At 38.1% G+C, this 21393-nt stretch overlaps 1 protein-coding gene across 1 annotated transcript; it reads left to right on the forward strand.

The window, feature by feature from the left end:
- Positions 1-517: 517 nt before the first annotated feature.
- Positions 518-21371, forward strand: TEX9 (testis expressed 9). The gene is made up of 11 exons (XM_030457295.1): positions 518-1110; positions 2009-2072; positions 3380-3450; positions 7083-7131; positions 8114-8199; positions 9567-9745; positions 12545-12627; positions 14981-15154; positions 18344-18478; positions 18727-18861; positions 20114-21371. The coding sequence occupies exons 1-11, from the start codon at positions 518-520 to the stop codon at positions 20189-20191; spliced, it is 1647 nt and encodes a 548-aa protein (XP_030313155.1). The 3' UTR covers positions 20192-21371.
- Positions 21372-21393: the final 22 nt, after the last annotated feature.

The raw sequence follows: 21393 nt of genomic DNA on the forward strand, positions 1-21393 counted from the left end.
TACACAGCCCATGTAACTCAGGGTATTATTCTTGCTATATAGATAGCCAGCTACCTATATGAGGGCAGGATGATGACACTGTTGTCATATGGAGGAGGAGCATTAGAAACTTGGGAAAGGAAACCAACACGAATGAGGAAATGAGTGGTGAAGCAATGGATAAGAGGGAATAGGCTCATGGTGACCATGGGTCATGGGTGACCAGGAAGGAGAAACACGGCAAAATCAAACAGTGAGGGGGAGAGGGATAAAAATAATGGACAGATTCAAAGGCAAAGGACAAAGCTAAAACCTGACAGTAATTGCACAAAACTGGGGACAGAAAATGTAGAGAGAGACAGAATAGCAGTATGCAGGGTGGAACCATTACTGTCATGCTGCAAATATAGAAGTTGCCCAAGCTTAATACATCAAAATGAAGGGATGGTGGTACAACAATACGTAGCAAGGCCAGAAGGCTCAAACAGGACTGTAAGAAATATTTATTACAATAGAAAGCAGAATGACACCTCAGACCATGTCTGTCTCACCCAAACCCAAGGCGACCCAGCTGATCCCTGGCCTCTGGTCAGGGGTCTCATCCCAATGCCCCCAGAACGCCACTGCTGTCAAAGGGGCTCTGACACGGTGTCACCTTGGGACCAAACTCTGCGAGGGAAAGGGGGATGAAGTGATTCAGCGCCCCACGGCCTGGCAGCAGGGGCCGAAACGTGGCTGCCCCTGCCCTCCACACCCAGCAGCACCAGGGGGGCTGGCCGGACCCACGGGCCGCGGCGGGAAAGCGATCAAGCCGGGAGGGCAGCCGAAGCGGGGCCTGACGGCGGAGCAGGGGAGGGCGGCAGAGCCACCACCCCCAACGCCGACGGTTGCTCTGGCGAAGGCGACGCCGCGCAGCAGCAGCCTCTGGGCGGACAAAATGGCGGCGGGCGGTGGCGGGCGCCCTCCCGGGGTAAGGCGGCGGCTCGAGCACCGGGAGACGAGCGGAGGCAGCGGGAAGGGACCCGCCCCGCACGCTAACTCGTCCTCGCTGCAAGTGCGGAGACCTCCCGGCGGCCCCGGGCCGCCCGGCGTGGTGAGCAGAGACCTGCTGGCCAAGGAGGCGGAGTACAAGTAAGGAGGCGGCCGGGGGCGGTGGCCTGGCCCGATCACCGTAGCGCTGCCCCGCTTGCTGCTGGAGGTCCTAACGGAGTTCGCGGTTAATGCTCCGTGCCCGGGTCCCTCAGCCGGCTCCCCCGCAGCGTACCGATGAGAGCACCACTGCCAGGCTTCACGCCCTCCCGCCGCCGTTATACACCGGCGCCTCAGGGCGGGCTGTGCGCTGCCCTAGGCCTGACGTCCATCCCACAGCACCGGACTTCAGATTTTTCCGCATTAAAACCATTGCCATTACTTGCAAATTATAAGAGCTTAGGCCTTTTAAAAAAAGCTTCAGAGCTCTAAATTTTGTGACAAATGCAGTGAAAACATATTCAAAACACTCTGTTACCTGTCAGTCCTCAGCTCCGCTGAGGGGTGGGCCGTGCCTCAGGAACTCGCTCACACCGCCTGAAAACCTGTGAAGTACGCAAGAATTCAAGTTTTTCTTAAGCGGTACATGCATACAGTGACACGTTTAAATGATGCAATCAAATAACATTAATAGTACATGATTACATTCCCAATTCCTAACGCAAAGACTGTGTTAAAACCAGAAAGTGTTGAGAAAATAAAGATGTAAAAGGTGTATTAAGTGATAACATGGCCAAAACTAAGGCCACCTTTTACATCCCAGAATTATAATCTAAACCTTACTGTTTGGTGAATATAGGTGTTTTAGTACAATTGATTTGACATAAACCCAGGAAATGGTTGAAATGTCACTTTGTTAATACCCTGAAGTTTATTTCAGTGTACTTTTGTAGGAATCTTTCTCAGTTCCTACTTAGGTCAGGAAGAGATTCTACCATGCTTACATTTCACTCTCTTGAATCTTTGCAAATCTCAGTCACAAGGATTCTTACTCTTTTAGGCGACTGAATGCAGAATTAGAAGCAAAAACAGAGAAACTGGTGCGTCAGGCTGAAGAAGTAATGGTGAGTAGGTTATGCAGACTGTTACATAACTCAGCCTTGGTTCACATGCACATGGGGTCAGGTTTCAAAAGAAATTATTTAGACCATGACAACTAAATATATTTTTGGTGTCAAGTGCTATCTAAGGTCTTAATTTTATTTTATTTTTTTAATTGTAAACTTCTACTGAAAAACATCCAAAATAGGTTTATATATTATTTCATCAGGTAAGTAGATGTTCACATAGATGTGTAGAGCGTTTGTACAGATATATACATAAAACCACATAAAAACCTTTATGATGTTTAAGAAAAGTACCTGTAGGTGGCTTTGTGCCTTAAATACTAAAACATAAATTAGTTTTTGAAAACCAGATACTGTTGCAGTAATATCCTAGTATGCAGGATCTGCATTGTTCAATCTGAAAGAAAAAAAAAGCAGATTATTAAGTCTTCTGGAAAGCTATACTTATATGCACTTTTCCTACTGTTGAATCTTCATTTTTATGTCCTGTGAAAACATTCTTCTCTTGAGCTGTGGTAAGCTGAGGCTAACTGCTTGGCATTTGAACAGAAGCAGATGAAGTGTCCAAAATAGCATCTAGTCTCTTAAAAAAAGCAACAATACTTTTTTTTTTCCCCCTTCTCTAAATACAGCAGAAGATCAAATATTCTTAGGACACAATGTATCACATGGCACTGCCATATTGCACAGATATACATTAACAACAGAAGAAAAACAGTCTACATTTAAAAGAATATTAAAAAAAACAACAACCCCCCCAACAAACACCACAACAAAAAGACAAATGCCAAAGAGGACAACTGCATTTGTTCTTGATTATGCTAACTGTAACTTAGCAACATAGAAGCTAGCTGAACATTCAGACTAAATTATTCTCTAAAGTACATACAACATATCAGTGTCCAATTATGGTCGTACTTCATGAATAAAGATTTATTTTTAAGGCTTATTGCACAATATGGAAAACTGAAAATTTGTTCCACCTGCAGTGTATTTGCTACTCCTGTATTTTAGAGGAAAGGGACAGAAGGTTGCAGCATCTCAGATGATGTAAAGCTGGGTAAAAATGTTACAGGCAAAAGGCAATTTACATGTTGTAGAGTAGAAATAAGTGCTGGGGACAGGAACAGCATTTTAAGTTTTAGTGTTTTATGAGTTCTTTTCCACAGCAGACTATAGTTTCCATTCTTTTCCATAGTAGACTATAGTTGTTATGATCTGTGATTTACAAACATGTAATTCACCTTTAATAAATTATATTCTCCCCAAACCTGACTGCTGTTTTTTTGTTTGTTTTAATAAAGAAATGCCAGCAGGAAGTACTATCTAGACCAGTTTCAGTACAAACTAAGTCATACGAAGATGACATACACAGGTATGTGCTTTACAGCTGCTGCATATGATTTGCAGGGAATCTTTCACACTCATCCTGCACACCCAGACTTGCACCCTAGTCATGCTCCTGTTTTATCTGTGTTTGGAGCATTCTACATTGGTGGAGTCTAAATTTTTTCCTGTTGTTTGAAACCATTGATATTAAGTGTTCTTCCTTGTTATTTCAAGGAAGACTTAATTTTGCTGAAATGTCTTATCTAGGATTATAAGTAGTGCTGACATCTGTAAAAATGCAAGGTAAGGGAACATGTTTCTTTGCAGTAAAAAACAGTAGACCCTTAGCAGTAGATGGTTTTTAACCAGTTCAGCTGACAAAGCACAGAAATAGATACTGGTTCACATTTAACTTGGCCTGAACGTTCCAGGAAGTGCTTAATTAAAAAAACCCAAACCAAACACAAAACCCCAAGCCAGGCAAACATTCAGCTGCCACCCTCTGGAACCTGGATATCATTACACATCTGAGGCCAGCATACCTTTGTCCTGAATGAGCAAAGGTACAGCTGTGGGGTTTGGCCAGTGTTTCCAAACCCCTTAGCTCTAGGTTGGATGCACAGCTGTATTGACTTAGTTATTATTTACTCGTTTGTTCTGGGGTTTGTATATTGATAATACAGGCAGTGGGTGAATTTGAGAGAGACTAAAACCATACTTTATCAAGGATCTGATCTGGTGGGCTCCTTAATTTCCAGTGTCACTAATCTGGAAAACAAAGACATCAGTTCAGACTACAGTGTCCCAAATGTTAAGCAGAAGATGGAAACTGTTTTGAAGTCATATATATTAAAATCTGCTAGAGATGATAAAATAATGACTTTTGTGCAGAGTAAGAGCAAAAAACAAAAAGCAAGTTTTTATGAATGTAGAAGGGTTTGTCAGTACACAAAAAGGTGTGACAGGAAGTCTGTGATAGAAGCCTGGCTGTACTGGCAGAAGTTTGCTACTGTAGTTAAAATTGTTCCTGAGCTATTTTAATGCTGTATCTGTCAGCTGTAGAGGGGAAAAAATAATCTTGATGTGTTACCAGTATAATCATGCTTTGCAAACAAATCCTGGATCCTGCTTTAGTTTTCTGTTAGATGCATTTTGGGCAGTAGACAGAAAATCTTTAACTTCAAAATGGAGTTGAGTTACAGGGTTGTTTTATGAAGTAAGGTGAGGAAGATTCAGCCTCTCAAAGGGATTTAACAGCTTTGATGGTATACATTGGAAATAAATGGGAGTGCTGGAAGAATTAAAAAAAAATATTGGCAGTTAGCACATTGGAATAACATTGATCTCCAACTACTAACATAAATGAAAACACCTGAAATCAACCACAGTCTGTGTTCTGGTAAACATTTATGCAGGAGAAGAATTGAAATCCTGTGCTGTAGTGAAAAAAACCCTAGAAATGTGTGCTAGGAATTAAGCATGCTGATTATCCATGAGTGAACATTGAGGCCATTCAATTAGATTAGTTCCAAGTATTTAATATTTAATTAAAAACATTTTTTTCATTCAAAATTGTGTAAACAGATAGGCCATAAATCTAAAGGAAGCACTTAGGATGTTTTTGAAATATCCATTTCAAATTACCATGGATTTCTTTAAGGAGAATGAACACTAAAGCAGCAGGAAAGAAGGGAAGAAATCAAAGCAGAGAAAGAGATAGTATCAGGGAAAAAAATAAAAAGTAGGTTAAGAGAAAAAAATTAATTAGCAAAGTAAAAGCTAGCAAATATTCAAGTCACTCTTCAAGTTAGTGTGTGTTTTAAAATAAATTGTTCTAGAGCTTGTATAGTATAATTTTTCCAGAGACACTTGAATTACAGAGACAAAGCAGCTCCAGTGGCACCGCACTGCAATCAGCTTTTGTTTACACTTTCCCTCCTCAGAGCATGGCCAGGCTGATGGCGACGGGGACTCTGCGCATGGGCAAGCATGCTATAGGCTTTGAATAGGATTAGCAAACACAAAGGGTTTGCTCATGCAGCTCCTGTTTACATGCAGAGATGGAATTGTTAAACATGAGCTGCTGTTTCAGTGCTGCCACGATCCTCTAGCTATTTATTTGTATCCTTTTTCAGGATTTACACATTGATTTCACTTACCAAATGATGGAACAGTATTATCAGGTTTTAGAAATGTGTTGTCATGTATGGGGAAAGGGTAGAAACTACTAAGGTTAAACATGTGTGAGGAATTCAGAACACTGGGCTTTTGTTTGTTTTTCTTTTTTCTTTTTTTTAATAAGACCCTGAGACAACTGATATAGTAGGAACAAACTAGTCTACTGAAGGATAAAACATTATTGGTTTACTGAATATAGGAAGTGTTCTATTTTCATATATTATAGAATAACATATAACAGCTATTTCTGTGGCAGCAAATCTTCACCTTCTGCATGTTTCCAAAGCTAACCAATAGGAAGGGAGCATGAAGAAAATAGGGTAAATAGACAAAAACTAATCATCCTATTCTTGAAGTCTGTTGCCAACCACACACAGACGATTTCTCCAGTTTGGGGTTGGTGGATTTTTTTTTTTTTTTTTTTTTTTTTTTTTTTTTTTTTTTTTTGGTGGGTTGTTTTTTTTTTGGATTAATAAAATCTGGAGCTTTGTGCAGATAATTCTTGTTGATGAATTGATGTCTGTGAAATTTTTAAAGGCAAGATCTAAACACTTGCTCAAATCAGTTGGCCAGACAGTTGACATGATTTGATATGCCTGAAATTTAAATTTTGTTCCAAATCTTTTATAAGCCAGCATTTTAATTGAAGTAAAAGACTATAAAAGGTAGGGGGAAAAAAAGTAGACTTTCAGTGCAATAACACAGATTCACATAACTTATTTTGAAAGCAAAGTTACATATATGACAAGAAACTTGACCTGAATAGTAGACAGCATGCTAAAACTTTCTGCTTGTTTCCAGCAGATTTTAAAAACAGTCATTTGCTTTGAAGTTCAGTTACTAAGGATGGTTTTCAGCCAAATAAGCAGATAGGAAAGCTGAGTGTTTTAATCTTTAAAACTGATACAGTATTTGTAATATTTATTTCAGCAAAAATTCTGTGGGGGGTAATTTATAAATTGCTTCCACCTCATATTCACTCGATAGTCCCTGTCAGGTGACTTGGCAACAGTCAATCTGAGCATCCAATTGCATTCCCTCTTAGCATGCAGAGGGCACTGGTTTATACCTTCACTTTCTTTGTATTAATTCAGGGATTTGTATGTCAGGTGGGCATATTAAGCACTGAGCTGTTGGTGATCTTTTGTAATGGATTGTCAGTCTCCTGTTGAGGCTGACAACACTCTGCATGCTGGATAAGTGCTCCCTTGATCCCCTGTGGGGAATCACTGATCTAATAAGGCTGCAGTTGCCTGAATTGCAGGAGACAAGATTCAGATCCTGGTACATGAGTAAACTGCTGTACTCCATACCCTGGATTTACCAGAAAGGAAAGAGAGTATGAGACTGAATTTATGACTGAATTTAGTGTGTTCCCACCTTAGCCATATTGTTTATTCTAGACATATAAAATGTTCTGGTTCTTAAGAGTGGGTTGAATTTTTATTGTAAAATGCTTCTTTTGTTATTTGTAATCAGAGAATATTTTTTTTCCTGCAGAGATCCACTCTGTCCTGGAGTTTCATCTCCTGCACATTCACATACTGAGGTATCATAGTCAAAACTCTTTTGGCTGTTTCCTCTTCTAGTATAATTTCCATGTATTACTTCTGGTTTTGAGGCTGTACTACACAGGGGACTTAATGGGTGGGAAGGTGAAAGGAAATGATGTTCAAAGAAGTGATATGGGATGGTGTTAGCAGGGTTTCTCAGTGGCACTGAGTGGTTAAGTGGATTTATATCACATTTAATTTTTGAATTCTAATTTTCCTTGTCTGTGAACCATTGACAAGAGTGTTTTGAGCACTGATAGAAGAATTTCACATTAAAAATATCAGAACATAACTAATTTTTTCCTTTCTCCCCTTTCCTCCTCCACTAGTATAAAACTCAAGGCAGTATTACTGTCTTCTAGATGTAGTATTAAACAAAAGGGAAATATAATGGAAAAAATATTGTGATTAGGAACAAATTCATTAGTCTCTAATTACAATTACATTACATTTTTTAGGAAGTGATTTAAAGCTTCCAAAATACTGCCTTCAGTTATTTATCAGAATACAATATAAAAAGAGCCTATTTTTTTGCAATATTTGAGTGAAAGCAACAAAAATACTGTTAGATCTTCCATATACAGGGAATGTATAAGATTAAAGTAATGGATTAAAATAGTATGTATTTGATGATAAGCATTTTTCAAAGAAATGCACTCTGTTTTCTGTTTATATTAATATTCTAGTAATAGAAGAGAGCCTTATGTATGTATGAATTCATTGTGTGGAAAAAACTCCCACAAGCAAATAACTACTGGATGTATTATGATTGAGGCATATGGCTATGAGAGTTGTAAGATAAAGTGAGCAGAAGTAAAATTGTGTAAAGCTTCTGGAAGTTTGAAAAGCATACTTTGAAAAGTACCCTGGAGTCTGAGTGGATAAAAAACAAAAAAAATCCACAACAATGCAAAAATACCTGAGAAAAAAGTAATTCCTAACTAACCAAAACAATAACTATTTTGAAAAAAATTGTAGCTAGCAAACAAGAAGAAATGTGCTTCCATGCCCATGGCTCAGAACAGTCCATACTCTGGAAGTAAGGGGAAAACAACAACTTCAAGGTATATTATTCACATCTCTTTATGTTTGTAATAAAATATTTGTGTTGCTATTATTGTCTATCAGTTTATTTTTATTATGGATGCTTCTACATTAATATATATGTAATAAACTTGGTCCTCTTAAGCACCACCAAGTAGGTGTCTCTGTTCACTTGCTTTGACCACCAGAAAGCACTAGTGAACATATGTGATCAATATTACAATGAAACTGTTGCTACTGTGGCAGCTCTCAAGGCTGTCAGTGAAAATCCTTCAGTGAAGGGATGCCTAAGGAGCACACACCACAGAAACCCTTAGGTGGTGCAGACTGATTTGTGAAGAGGCCCTGAGAGGTCTCCCCTATTTTGGTGAATCCTGGGCTCACAGGACAAGGTCTATCAGGTTATTTTTATTATGGATGCTTCTACATTAATATATATGTAATAAACTTGGTCCTCTTAAGCACTACCAAGTAGGTGTCTCTGTTCACTTGCTTTGACCACCAGAAAGCACTAGTGAACATATGTGATCAATATTGCAATGAAACTGTTGCTACTGTGGCAGCTCTCAAGGCTGTCAGTGAAAATCCTTCAGTGAAGGGATGCCTAAGGAGCACACACCACAGAAACCCTTAGGTGGTGCAGACTGGTTTGTGAAGAGGCCCTGAGAGGTCTCCCCTATTTTGGTGAATCCTGGGCTCACAGGACAAGAGAGAGACAAGAACAGTACCTCAGCTTCCAGGGGTTTCAAGCTCAAAAGCTTCAGCTTTCTAGATAGGAAATTCAGGTTGTAAAAGGAGATATGGACAAAAGATGAGAGACATGCATAAAATCCTGTGAGCAAATGAAAACTGATGCAAGATATGGACAAATACCAAAGGAGGATGAAAATTGTCTGCAAGTTGGCAGAACATGGAATTGACAGAGGCTAAGGTTGTCTTTCAGTATTAGGGGGTCACTTGTGGACTTCCCTTGGGCAGTTTGGGGGTGGCTGTCATGGTGGTTCTCATAAGGAGATTCATAAATGCAGACACAGGGCATGCAGGCTGAACCCAAAGTTGTGGGAGAAAGCAGCTGGAAGGGAGTTTGAAAGCTGCATTAGGATGAAGATATATTGTAACAAGAATTTAGGAGCTTCATATCCCTTGGGAATAAATGTAATGCTGAGGGGGGAGGAGTGGCAGAATTGAAGACAGAAGTAGTAGCTAAAACCAATGGTAGAGGTATCTTACAACAAGAAAATAAATTTCTATCAATGGGTCATCGGGATGCAAGCAATTAAGTTGCATCAGGTAAATAACCATAAAAAACCTACACTTTTTGTAATTTTTCTTTCATATTACAAATTTTTAAAATTTATAATTGGCCTTTTTTTTTTTTTTTTTTTAGTTCAAAAATAGCAAGCCTGGAAGTACAAAGTGCTGATGATGTTGCACTATCAGAAGACTGCATAGAATTTTCATTAGCAAAAACAATAAGCAAAATTGAAGAACAACTAGAGAGAGGAGGCTTACCAGATTGCCTAGATGACGATGTGCTTCCAAGGGCTGAAAATGAAATTGGAGCAGGTAAGTTTCCTCCCATGGTTAAGAACTTATTTTTCCTTGCTTTCTGACTGTTAAAAATGGGTTCTCCTGAAAAAAAACAGGAAGAGCTTATGTAGAAATTACAGGGAAATTTCTAAAGCTCTTAAAGGAAAAAAAGGTGGGGTTTTTTTTGTGTGGTCATAGAGGAAAAGGAGGTGACATATGACTAAGCACAGGGAAAAGTGAGGTTCATGTTGATCCTCAAGACTCCTCAGGAGCTCAAGACACCTTTTCTCTCTTGCAAGGTATCAGACTCTGACATCCTTTTCTTGATTACCATTCCCTAAACTGTGGATTACTTTATAACCTAAGACCATCTTAGTAAGTGATTCCCCCTCCCCCTTATCAGCCTCATCAGGTGATGAGAAATTAGGAAGCTAATTGTTTCATTACCTCTTCTGAGAATTCAAACTGATTTTGGATCATAGCTACCTCCTAAGGCTGATATGGTTCTAGCTGTGCTCTTACAGTTAATGAGTGCTCTTAATGACAGAGCTAAGACAGAAGAGAATTTGTCTGTGGACTAATATCTGAGTAAAAGAAGAAACAAAATGTTAAAAAGAAACAAGTTTATGCAAATAGTGGCATAGCTCTAGAGTGATCTGTCATGAGGCTCACTATGTTCAATATACATAAAAATATATCTGGAAGTAATGACAGCTGGTAAAGAAAATAATTTGAAACAATTGTTGGGATAGGTAAAACAGAAATGTTGTAGAAGAAGCTTAAACTATTGAGTGAAGTGATTGAAGTTTATGTTCAGCATCAGAGTGCAAAGTAACGCTCAGAGAAGAAACAACACAAATAACACTTAGGTTTGAGTTGGACTTACTTTAGTGATTACTAATTAAGATGTCTTTGAAAGCATAAGCTTACTACTTGTTCACAGTGGAAAAGGCAAACTGATTGTTGGAAATCCTTTAGAAGATAATGGAAAACAAAATATTGTACTGTTATCATTATGCTGCAATGTAATTCATGCTACCCCATCTTGAGTACGAGGCACAGCTCTACACACTCCATCTCAAAACCAGGATGTAGAATTAGGAAAAATACAGGAAGGAGTATATAGTAGCAACTATAGGAACAACTTGTATTGGAGTCTTCAATTTGAAAACAAAACATTTGAGGCCAGTATGAAATATTCTATAATGAAAATGGCAAAGATAAAAGGAAAGCTGTGTTTTTGTAATACACACATTGGTAAATTCCACATTAAATTTGATTTAAAGCAAGCTATACAAAGTGTTTGCCTTTCACATGATGCATAATTAAATTATTGCCACAGGATATTGTGAATGCCAAGCTACAATATGTTTTAAGAAGCAAATCAAACAACTACATAATATGGAAGTATATGAGAGAGTGTTAAACTTGATGGCTTCAATATAGTGTCCCTCTAGTAACTAAATAGCCACTAGTTACTTAAAGCTCACATGGATGTAACAGGAAGAAAAAAAGTATGTGTATATTATTTCTTTGGTAGTGTTTCCCCAGATTATACTTATTATTGGCCAATGCAGAAGCCAACTTAAGGTGTAGTTGACAGCTGATAAGGGGAGGAGGGTGAAATTAAAAAAATTGCTACTACAGCAAATAAGCAGGTACCCATCCATCCCTTCATGTTCAGCTCCAGTTGAAATGTCTCCAGTTATTCCTTTCCCCTTGCACCAGCTGCATATAATTGTAGCAGGAGGAGCCATTCTTGCTCCTGAAGCTCGACGAGCTGCTGGTCTCTTCCAGGACTCCAGCCACCACACAGCACTTCCAGGGTAGAAGTGTAGCAGGAAGAGCCTTTCTTGCTCCAGAGACTCGACGAGCTGCTGGCCTCTCCATGCCTCGCACCAGAGTGAGCTGAGCTGCCTCTGTGGGTGTGTGTCCCACCTTTATTGGCCCCCTGGTCTTGCTCATGCCCAATAGGGGCCTGTCCTAATCAGGCACAGGTGGACTCACACCCATTCACTGGCAATTCGAGGCACCTGGTTTATCTTGTTTCTCTACATATAATGGTTATTCCTGTGTTGCTCATCTTCACCCTCAGACTGTTTCCATGCTTTGTGCCTGTGGAAGGTCACAGGGGGAGTTCCTGGTGAAGGGTCTGGGAAAACAGTGGGGAACAGAGAGTAAAAGAACATTACTTCACACGCAGCTTGTTTTGGTATGACAGTAGTATGTGTCTTAGCTGTCCAAGAGCAAGAAAGTACTTAATTTTGAAAAAAACATCTGCTTAATTTAATTTTAATCTAATGATTGAATAATATTAGCAGTGTACTTTAAAAAAGCATAGACTATATTGTGGGAGAGGTATTTACCTATTAGGAGAGTTTTGCAGTCTGCATTTACTCCCTTGTTGTGAGCAGTTTAAAACTACTTTGGGTGTAATTACCCAAATTGAAGCCACAGATTAATTGCAATGTAGACTTACCTACAATGTAGTTCTCTTGACTTTGGTCTCTGGGAATGCTGCCACATGTAGCATAGTATGACAGAAGTTTCCAATGAGTTTCAATTTTAAGTATTATGAGTCTTTTACATTTTAAAGATGTCAAGTTCCATCATAAAAAGGAAAAATCAATACAAAACTTTGCCTAAGAATGGGAAAGTTGTAACATTTATTGAGAAATCTGAGGTTTTATTGCCCTCTTACTCTTTAATAGTTCCAAAAAATGTGGTGTGCTTTTAAAAACAAGATCAAAGTGAGTTCTTCCATCAGTTTTGCTTCTTTTCTGCACTGAATAATAGGTACCTGCGGATATTACGTATAATCTTTTATGTTCACAGAAACTCAAATCAGATTACTTAAGGCAAAGTTACGTGTTATGCAGGAAGAACTGGATAGTGTAGTGTGTGAATGCAGGAAAAAGGTAAGAGCCAAGTTTTCTTATCTATAGAAATGGAGTAGGTTCCCCTTTATCAAATAATGACAACAGATTTTTTTTTTCAAGTATTAAGAGCTAAGTTTCTAGGTTTTTAAAAATTTCCTAAGAATTTAGAGACCAGGATAGTGATTTCTGTGTAACTGTGATCTTGGGCTAAAATCTTGTGAAATATACTTAAAAAGAATTTGAGGCAGGAAAGAACCACTGGGAATGAGGGTGGTGCTGTAGAGTACTCTAACCATCACTGCTGAGAAGGAGAGTGTTACCAGAGCCTGAGGTAGAGGATGCAGTAGCAGGCAGATAGATTTTGGTACAGAAAGAAGAAATGAGCAGTGCCTGGAGCTGGGTAATGGGAGGAGAGGGGTATTTAGGGCAGAATGAGACATAAAAAAGCTTGCTAAGTTTAGTCAGGTGCTTCAGGTGTCCTTGGAAAAAAGTGTGGCAACAGCTGATCTGTAATCTGTTTTAAACTGAATTCAAATCAGAAATGAGGCTTTCTCCATTAACAATATTACATTTGATGTGGAGAAGTGTATTTGGAATTGTGTATTTGAGCAGATCAGACTGAAGTTAAGGCAGTGTGAAGCTACATATGTTTTGCTGTTAGAGTGTACTACAGGGGAGTTTTGTGATCTGCATTCTCTGGCAATGTGTTTTCAACTGATACTCAAGCATCTCTTGAACTGTAAAACCTTAAATAGTTTGTGTCTGCCAGAGGGATCACCCCTTTTTCATGCATTTGGAATTAAGCAAGGCTTTTGAACTAACTTTCTGTTTTACACAATTAGATTATTCTTAGTTGTCATCTTTTTACTTCAGAATTTTTTTCCACCTGTTCCCAAGACCCAAATGTGATGATGAGACCCAGAACATATGGCAAACCACCAATATGTTTTCTCTCAAGCTTTTACTTTAGAGTTATAAATAGTTTTTTGAGATAGGTACCAGTAAAAAATCTTGGGAACAAATTAAATGTTGATATTTTATATCTCTGTTCTTTATTTAATTTTTATCAATAAATTTTCTTCTGCATTTCAATAGTTTTTATGCTGTGATCCAAAGAAAGCTTTTACATTATATGTTAAAGACATTTTAACTTTCAAATAAAATATAACTTTATCAGTAGCTATTGAACTTCATCATTCTATGCCAAAAATACTACAAAATCTAGTTACTATAGCCAGTGACAGAAGACAGCCTCATACCTATTCCTGTCCTGCTCCCACAGCACTCTGTATGTACATGTATCAATTCAGATACTAGTTTCCTGGTGTGAAAATAACTATACTATGTTCAGAAAGTCACAAAAAATTCATATTGGTGGAGCTTTAAGTTAGACTGTGGCTTTTTTTCCTAATTCACAGTCCAGATATTCTAAGGGAACAGAAAAGCTGTTTTAAATATAAAGAAGTGAGAGTTTCTGGGGTGTGTACTGTAACATGAAACTTAGGGTAATGATAATAACTTAGATACATTCCCCGGTGAGAAGCAGGTGTTTCTAGGAGTTGAGAGGACAGGAGAGAAATACTTGTTTTCACAGAAACTCCATTTTGGTATATGCCTTGATTTCTTTTTCTTAAAAAAATGAAGGGCATAATTCATCTCTGAAATAGCCTGTATTAGTAGAATGTTTAAAAGGTTATAAAAGAAAAATGCCCTGAAATTACAATGCTTGATGTAGGATGTAATTACCAGTAGGTCATGAAGCTAATACAGGATTCACTTGATGATAAGAGAATCTTGAATTTGAATACTTGATGTATTCTAGATCACTAGCTTGCATTTAAGTAAAAACCACATACTCTCCTAAAACATCATGGATTGATTTATCAGAAATTATTTTATCAGCTTTTTCCCAGAAATTCTTCTAATGCATGCATTTAGCTATTCTCACAAAAATAGCAACACAATGAGCTATTCTCACACAAAATATCTATGTGCCACTGTTACTCATGTTATTTTGTAACATATTAATACCTAGTTCTCAAAACCTCTGAAATATGAGAAATTAAATATTTTAGATACTGCTACAAGAGTAAAAGACTGCAGAAAATAAAATGCATAAAGTATTACTGGTTTTTGAAGTGTTGTTCCAGCCAGTTGGTGTTTTGTTTTCTTAGCTTGTCTTAGCTTAGCTTGTTTCCTTTCTCAAAATCATTGTGGAATACATCATGAAGGATTGAAACATTGAAAAATAATACATTTTAAAAAAATCACTGTGTCTATTTATGCTGGCTTCTATTTACAAAACATTATTATTGCATTATCCTACCGCTCTCTTGCAACAATTCAGCTGTGTTGTTTTGTTGTTTTTTTTTTTATAATCCCTGTCAAACAGGATGATGAAAATCAGAATTTAAAATCCCAGCTTACAGATGCTGGAGAAGAAAAGGCCAGACTGCAACGAACAATCAGTGTGCAACAGTCTCAGATCGGGAAGTACAAAATGTTGTCACAAGAAACAGACAAAAGAAGTGAAGGGTTACAACAAGAGGTCCTTGCACTAAACAAGGTATTGCATGTATTGGTCTCATGTGTCCCATGAAAGTGAAAGAAACCCACATCAAATCACCCTCTCTACCCTAGTCTGATAGATTCAGATCCACTGACTCCATTAGTGTTTCAGTCTCTAATAATGGTTTTAGAAATTGTATTTTTAAATTGCTAATCACTTTTTTAAAGGAAGAAGTAATGTATTTTGCTAATTGCCTTTCTTCTGCTCCTACAGTCATATATTACCCTATTTTATAATTAAAATATGGTGTAAAAGACCCACAGAAAGCAAAAGAACCTCTACAGAAATGGCTATCAAATTCACAAAGGAATCTTAGAAAAATACAGAGAAATTTTATTTTTCTGATTATCTTTATAAATGTTAAAAATGACTTCTGGCAATAAGTTTTTTAAGGTAAACTGGAGAACCTAGCAAACAGTAAAAAACAAAACAAGCCAAAACCCACCTGCAGCTTGAATTAGTGTCTTCTGCAGGTAGAAGAAAGGATGTGTCTTTTTTCTTGAAAATGCACTGTTTGAAAACCAGCCCCTCCCATTTGATGAATGAGAAGTAACCTGGCTGCTGCTGTAGGCCACATTTGCAAACTGTGTATGTGCCTGGTTGTAGCAGATGGCCTGCACACACAGCTTTGTTTGTTTGGAACTTAATTTAAGAGCAGCATGTGTTTTTCTTTAATTACTCAGAGCTATAGAGGTTGACTTCAAAATCATGTAATACATATAACTTTGTCTAGTCATGTAATATAACCAGGAGAATGCTTCCCCTACACATTTGGAGAAGAGATTTCTGTTGCAACAGAAATAATAGAAGACTTAAGTTGTCATATATGCTTTCCCAAGCTTCCTTAGATTTTCAGCAATTTACACAAATTATTTATCACCCAGCTACTTTCTTTGTATGTGCCTAGGCAAAGATTTTCACCTAGTTTTCACAGTTTACCTGAAAAATGGTAATTGGTTTGTTATTTTTTAATTTCATTGCTTTGATGTTTGGTATATGTGAACATTTCTTCTGGTACATCTACCTCAGGCAGCAGCTGAATTCTGATGCTTCCTAAAAGTTCTATCCTCTTCTTTCCAGCACTTCCATTTTATTCTTCCCATCTAGTTGGTTGAATAAATGATACCATCTCTCCTGTCTTGTTTCACTACTTGTCTGCAAGAACATTCCTTCCTATGTATTCTCTCTCACTTGTTAATTCAGTGTAGCTATAACATTGAGTAAAGGTCAGGGAAACACCAAAGTTGTGCCCTTATTCCCTTGGCTCTGGGCAGGGATTTTATATTTTGCCTTGAAGAAGGACTTGATGTTAAGCAAACATTGTCTCTCAAATGTTTTTGTGGGTGGACAGGTGTTGCTGAGCTTTCTAAAGATAGAAGTCCTGTGTATGCTTGCTACTGGGAGGAAAGAATGCCTGCTGGGAGGGTTACTCATAGACAAGCTCTCTGGTATCACTCTCCCTACTGATATTCAAGTGCCTCAGCCATGCCAGAACAGTGGAGAGAACCCAGAAATTGAACTGAGATGCAGTTTTAGAACATGGTATTTTTTTCGCTCCCTGTGACATTATATGAGAAAATTAATCCAGTGTTTACTTTAAGTGTTGAAAAAATAGCAGAATCCTTGCCTACTTAAAAATTAAAATATTATTTCAAGCCTGGTTAAGATGAAAAACGGAGCTGAATGTATCTGACAACATACCCCCACTGGATGACTTGTAAAAAATACTTGGTATTATGTATGACAGCTTAAAAACAAAAGACCCCTAAAATAATTATTAGAATTCTATATAATTAAATTATATGATTAACTGACACATACCTTGCATTGCACGCAGACTGGTTTTTTAGTCATTAAGTGCTTGGTAGGCTGAAATCCAGAGCTTTTCATAGTAATGCAGAAAAAAACCATAGCACAAGAGATTCAGTTGAACCTCTTCACAGCCCCATTGTCTTGACTCAAGATGGAGGTTTGCACGTCATGCAGCTCGGGTGCTTTGGGAACCTGGGGAGCAGCCTCCAGCAAACACTGGCATTCTCTGGTGGTACAGGAGCTCTGCTGCCCAACAGCCAGGCTCTACCCATCTTGTTTCAATCAATCAGATGGATGGGTTAGAAATACAATAAAAGTGTTAAAGCAACATCTGTTTTTGTGAAATTTTGGAGGAGGCATATGGACCAATAGAATTATGGAGGATTAGTGAGATTCAGCTTATTCTCCTGTCCTCTTCATCCATTGTGGAAAAGACTCAAAGCTTCCCAGAAATACGTGTTCCAGTCATACCTTTACCATAACATCTTAGCTGCACACACTTGTCAGTAAGAGTCCTCTTCTCAGATAAGTCATGTGGAAGTTAGAAGTAACCACTGCAAGAGCTGGTGTGGAACTGAGAAAATACAAGTTAGAAGTAGGGCAGTCTGAGGGCACAAGTTTAACAAACCCCTTCTCTGTCCTGATTTGATTAAAAGAATCTTTCTGTGCCCATTACTAAACATTGAATAATATATTTTTAAGTCTATTTCTTTTTAATGAATAGTGTTCTTTCTGCCAGAATTGTCTGTTTCTTCTACTTTGTCTTTTATCTATATTCCCCAATCTTGACTCTCATTATGTCCTCATCTTGGTCTCTTTTTCTCATTTCCCTTCTTACAACACTATGCAGTAACACCATCAGAGATAAGCAGGAGCTGTTTTGATCGTTGCCATAAACACGTGATGAACTATTTTCTCCTCAATTAAATGACCCTCAGCCATCCTCAATAGGCTGTTCTAATTTTTTGTTAATTGCACGTAATCTCTGGGGAAAAGAGGGAAAAGGAACAGGTTGGAAGCAGCAGCTAGGAATACCAGCCACCCTTCCCAAACCTGTCAGAGAATGGACATACTGACATTATTTTTGCTGACTGACCATAGGTTTTTCAATCAGTCCTGTGGTCTGACATGATCAGCTCCACAATTACTCCAGGAGAAGTTTAAAACAAACCTGAGAATGATCCCTTTTCAAGATTTCAAAGGAGAAGGGGGTGTTTTAATGGCGGAATCATGAGGCTTTGAGACAGACAGAGAAGTCCACAGACTCTTATGTTTCCAGGGGTGAGGCAGAATTTCTGTAAATGTGTGGTCTATGGTATTAATTAAAATACCATTATTTGTAATATTTGTTTTTACCCTTTGCTTCTTAAATAGGAATTGGAGAATCTAAAGCGTGTACACAGGCAGACTGCAGGCAGTCAGAGTGCAACAGAGGTTCGCTTAAACAGAGCCCTGGAAGAAGCAGAGAGGTACAAAGTGGAGCTGAATAAACTGAAGCAAAGTAACAAGGTACAGTGTCTTAGGAAAGCAAGTTCCAACCTGCAACCCCTCAGTAATGCTAGAGCAAAAGAAAAGGCTTGATCAGATTTCAAGGTATTGTGTCTCTGACAGAGTCCCAAAATTAACTTAGAGCAGGTCACCAAAGGGCTTGGCAAGTTATACTGCACCCTACACAAGAGGAAGAAATGGAAAGAATAAAGTTATGGCCTTTCTGATTTTCTGTGAATGATACATTTCTCCTTTTCTTCCCATGGTAGGATGTAGCTAAAGAAGAACTCAGAAGGATTGAAGAACTAAAAACAGAAAATAAGAAACTGCAGAAACAAAAAGAGGAGCTAATAACAGGTTTCAAAAAGCAGATGAAATTAATTGATATTTTAAAGAGACAAAAGGTAAGAACCAGAGTACTGTTACATTTCACTTAACAACCTCTAGGCTAAATTTAGCTATTGTCAAGTAAGGTAACCGAGTAAACCAGAGCCCTGCGAGTGGTGAGACTCAGTTCAGCAGCCTCACTTTAATTAGTGTGGATTGCTAATGTTTTGCTCTGTAGCAAAGGCTGATGTTCTTTTGAATTGACCACATTCCTAACTTTGAACATATCCCATCCTTGTAGGCCTGAGTTTTTTCATTTTCTAAAAACCATACCCATTTTACTAAAATGTGCAGTTTAGCTGAGACCCTTTCCACTTGAATGATGATGGGTAAAGAGATGATACTCCAGTGTGGGGATGAGGACTCAGGGCACAGCTGTGACATCAGGAACCCAGGGAGCTTTCAGGGCCTTCATCCTGCTGTGCCTTTTTGAGTGGCAGTTCTGTGCAGCTACACTGACAGTTTCCTACTTGTTTTCTCATCCTACCTTGATGACCCCAATAACATTTTTCCAAACAAGCACATTATTTGAACAGAAAAAAACTTTAAAAGTTCTGTTTGTTCCTTTCAGGTTTCCATTTACAGTTATGTACTACATGCTATGTAGTAAAGTACATATTCAGAATTCTGTATGACTTTTAAGCATATGTATATGTACACATGTACATGTGGGGGTGTGTATGTGCCACAGTGCCCCATGGACACATGGTGTGACACATGGCAACACAGCCACCTGTGTTCAGCTCCAGGTATTTCTTGTTAAGGTTTAGTACAGTCACTCTGATTTATTGCTAATTTTTAATGGTGTTAAAATCCTCATTTTGAATAAAATCATGTGTATTAGAGACTAGCATGTGGAATCTTAATGATGGTAAGATGGCAAGAGCTTTAAAGAAGATTCACCAGTTTTCTTATATGTGTTATTTCACAAGAGTTGTCAGATTTTCCATAATTTCCCTCCTTCACTAAACCCGAGATATTTTTAAAGCAATATAAGGAACTACAAAAAGCTATTGGTCCCATTTCACTGGAGCTGAAGTTGCAATGTTTAGCATAAATTTTACCACATTATCCCTACACTATACATTTTTGTATAACTTCAGCTTAAACAGGTGAACACCCATCAGAACCATAGTACAAAACAGAAGAATGCCAGATCTGAAACCCCTTTCATCTATTCCAATTTTATAGGGTTTTGTATTGGTAATTCTCACTATTTTACCTTCTGCTTCTAATGTTTTTTCTTTCTTCTTTTTTTTTTTTTTTAAGATGCACCTTGAAGCTGCTAAGATGCTTTCTTTTACTGAAGAGGAATTTATGAAAACCCTTGAGTGGGGAAATTATTGATTCCCTGAAAAAAACAACTTCTGTTCATAATTCAAGTCAGTTGGTACATTATTCTGACATATATTAAATGCTTGTTAATAATAATTAATAACTGTGTAACACAGTGAATTGACTTTGCTTAGGTTTAAATCATTTAACTCTTAAAAGCCTGATAGCTTGTGTTGTAGGATCATATGAAATACAAATGCCTGCTGAAGTTTGGGGCCAAACTGCTCTGCAATGAGCAGAGAACAGATTATGTATGGGATATTCCAACAGTTGTTGTTACCAGTTTGCTCTTTTTTAGCATTTTGAATTATACTTTATCTAAGCAAGAGAAGTCAGAGGTTTTAGTCTCAGGAAATTCCTTGTTGCAACAGAAATAAATTAACCAGGGATCCAGTTGAGAAGAAAATGTCATGTCCTTCTTCAAAACACGTGGTTGGAAAATTGGCCTTGTCTGTTCTCTGTAACAGATCTCCCCTCAAAGCGAGCTGATCTGGAATCTAATTTAAGCACCAGCAGCCCTTTTACAGAAATGAGCAGGACTTCTTTTAGCTATTCCATCTTATGCCCTTAGCTGGCAAAAATTGCAGGAGATGTGTCTCTGACTACCCGGGTGGATTCCATAGTCTGCCACAGCTCTATTGTTAAACATGGTTACTTTAGACAAGATGATAATATTAAACCTTTCCCCAGACATCACCTGCTGCTTTGGGATACAGCTTTGGGAATGGTAGCTCTATATTCACATATGCTCTGCAAGCATTACAGCCTTTAAGATTTCATTATGTCATTGTTGTAATAAAGAACTAGATAAAAGTGACTGTGACCTCACACAGGGAAAGTGCCTCTGCTGGGACCTGACCAGCAAAGTAATATGAACAGCAAAGTAAAAAAAATAACCTGGACCTTCCCTACTTTGAAACAAACTACACTGAAACTGGTGTTTTAATAGTGGAATTTCCATGCAGATAAATCTTTACATCAAAACCAGAAATAGGGCTTTGAGAGAATATGATAATCCATCTTGAAATACACCCATGAATTTACACTAGTTTAGGTTTCTGAAGAGTTGCTGGAGAAAACATTTTTAACTCTGCTACGTCACTAACCAAGAATAAGTGAGACCTCAGTAATAGTTTATTGATGAAAAAGGCAAGTACAACATACACTTAACTAAAAGCAGCTTCTCATCAGCTTAGAACTCTGGTCTTAAAATG

Source organism: Calypte anna, chromosome 10 (assembly GCF_003957555.1).
Source record: "Calypte anna isolate BGI_N300 chromosome 10, bCalAnn1_v1.p, whole genome shotgun sequence".
Taxonomy (NCBI): domain Eukaryota; kingdom Metazoa; phylum Chordata; class Aves; order Apodiformes; family Trochilidae; genus Calypte; species Calypte anna.

Bases quoted from the DNA above. Each gene is read 5' to 3' on its own strand.
- TEX9 (XM_030457295.1), top strand. From the start codon at position 518: ATGTCTGTCTCACCCAAACCCAAGGCGACCCAGCTGATCCCTGGCCTC. The intron at 7,132-8,113 runs GTATCATAGTCA...AAAAAATTGTAG, and splicing joins CTGCACATTCACATACTGAG to CTAGCAAACAAGAAGAAATG. The intron at 12,628-14,980 runs GTAAGAGCCAAG...CCTGTCAAACAG, and splicing joins TGTGTGAATGCAGGAAAAAG to GATGATGAAAATCAGAATTT.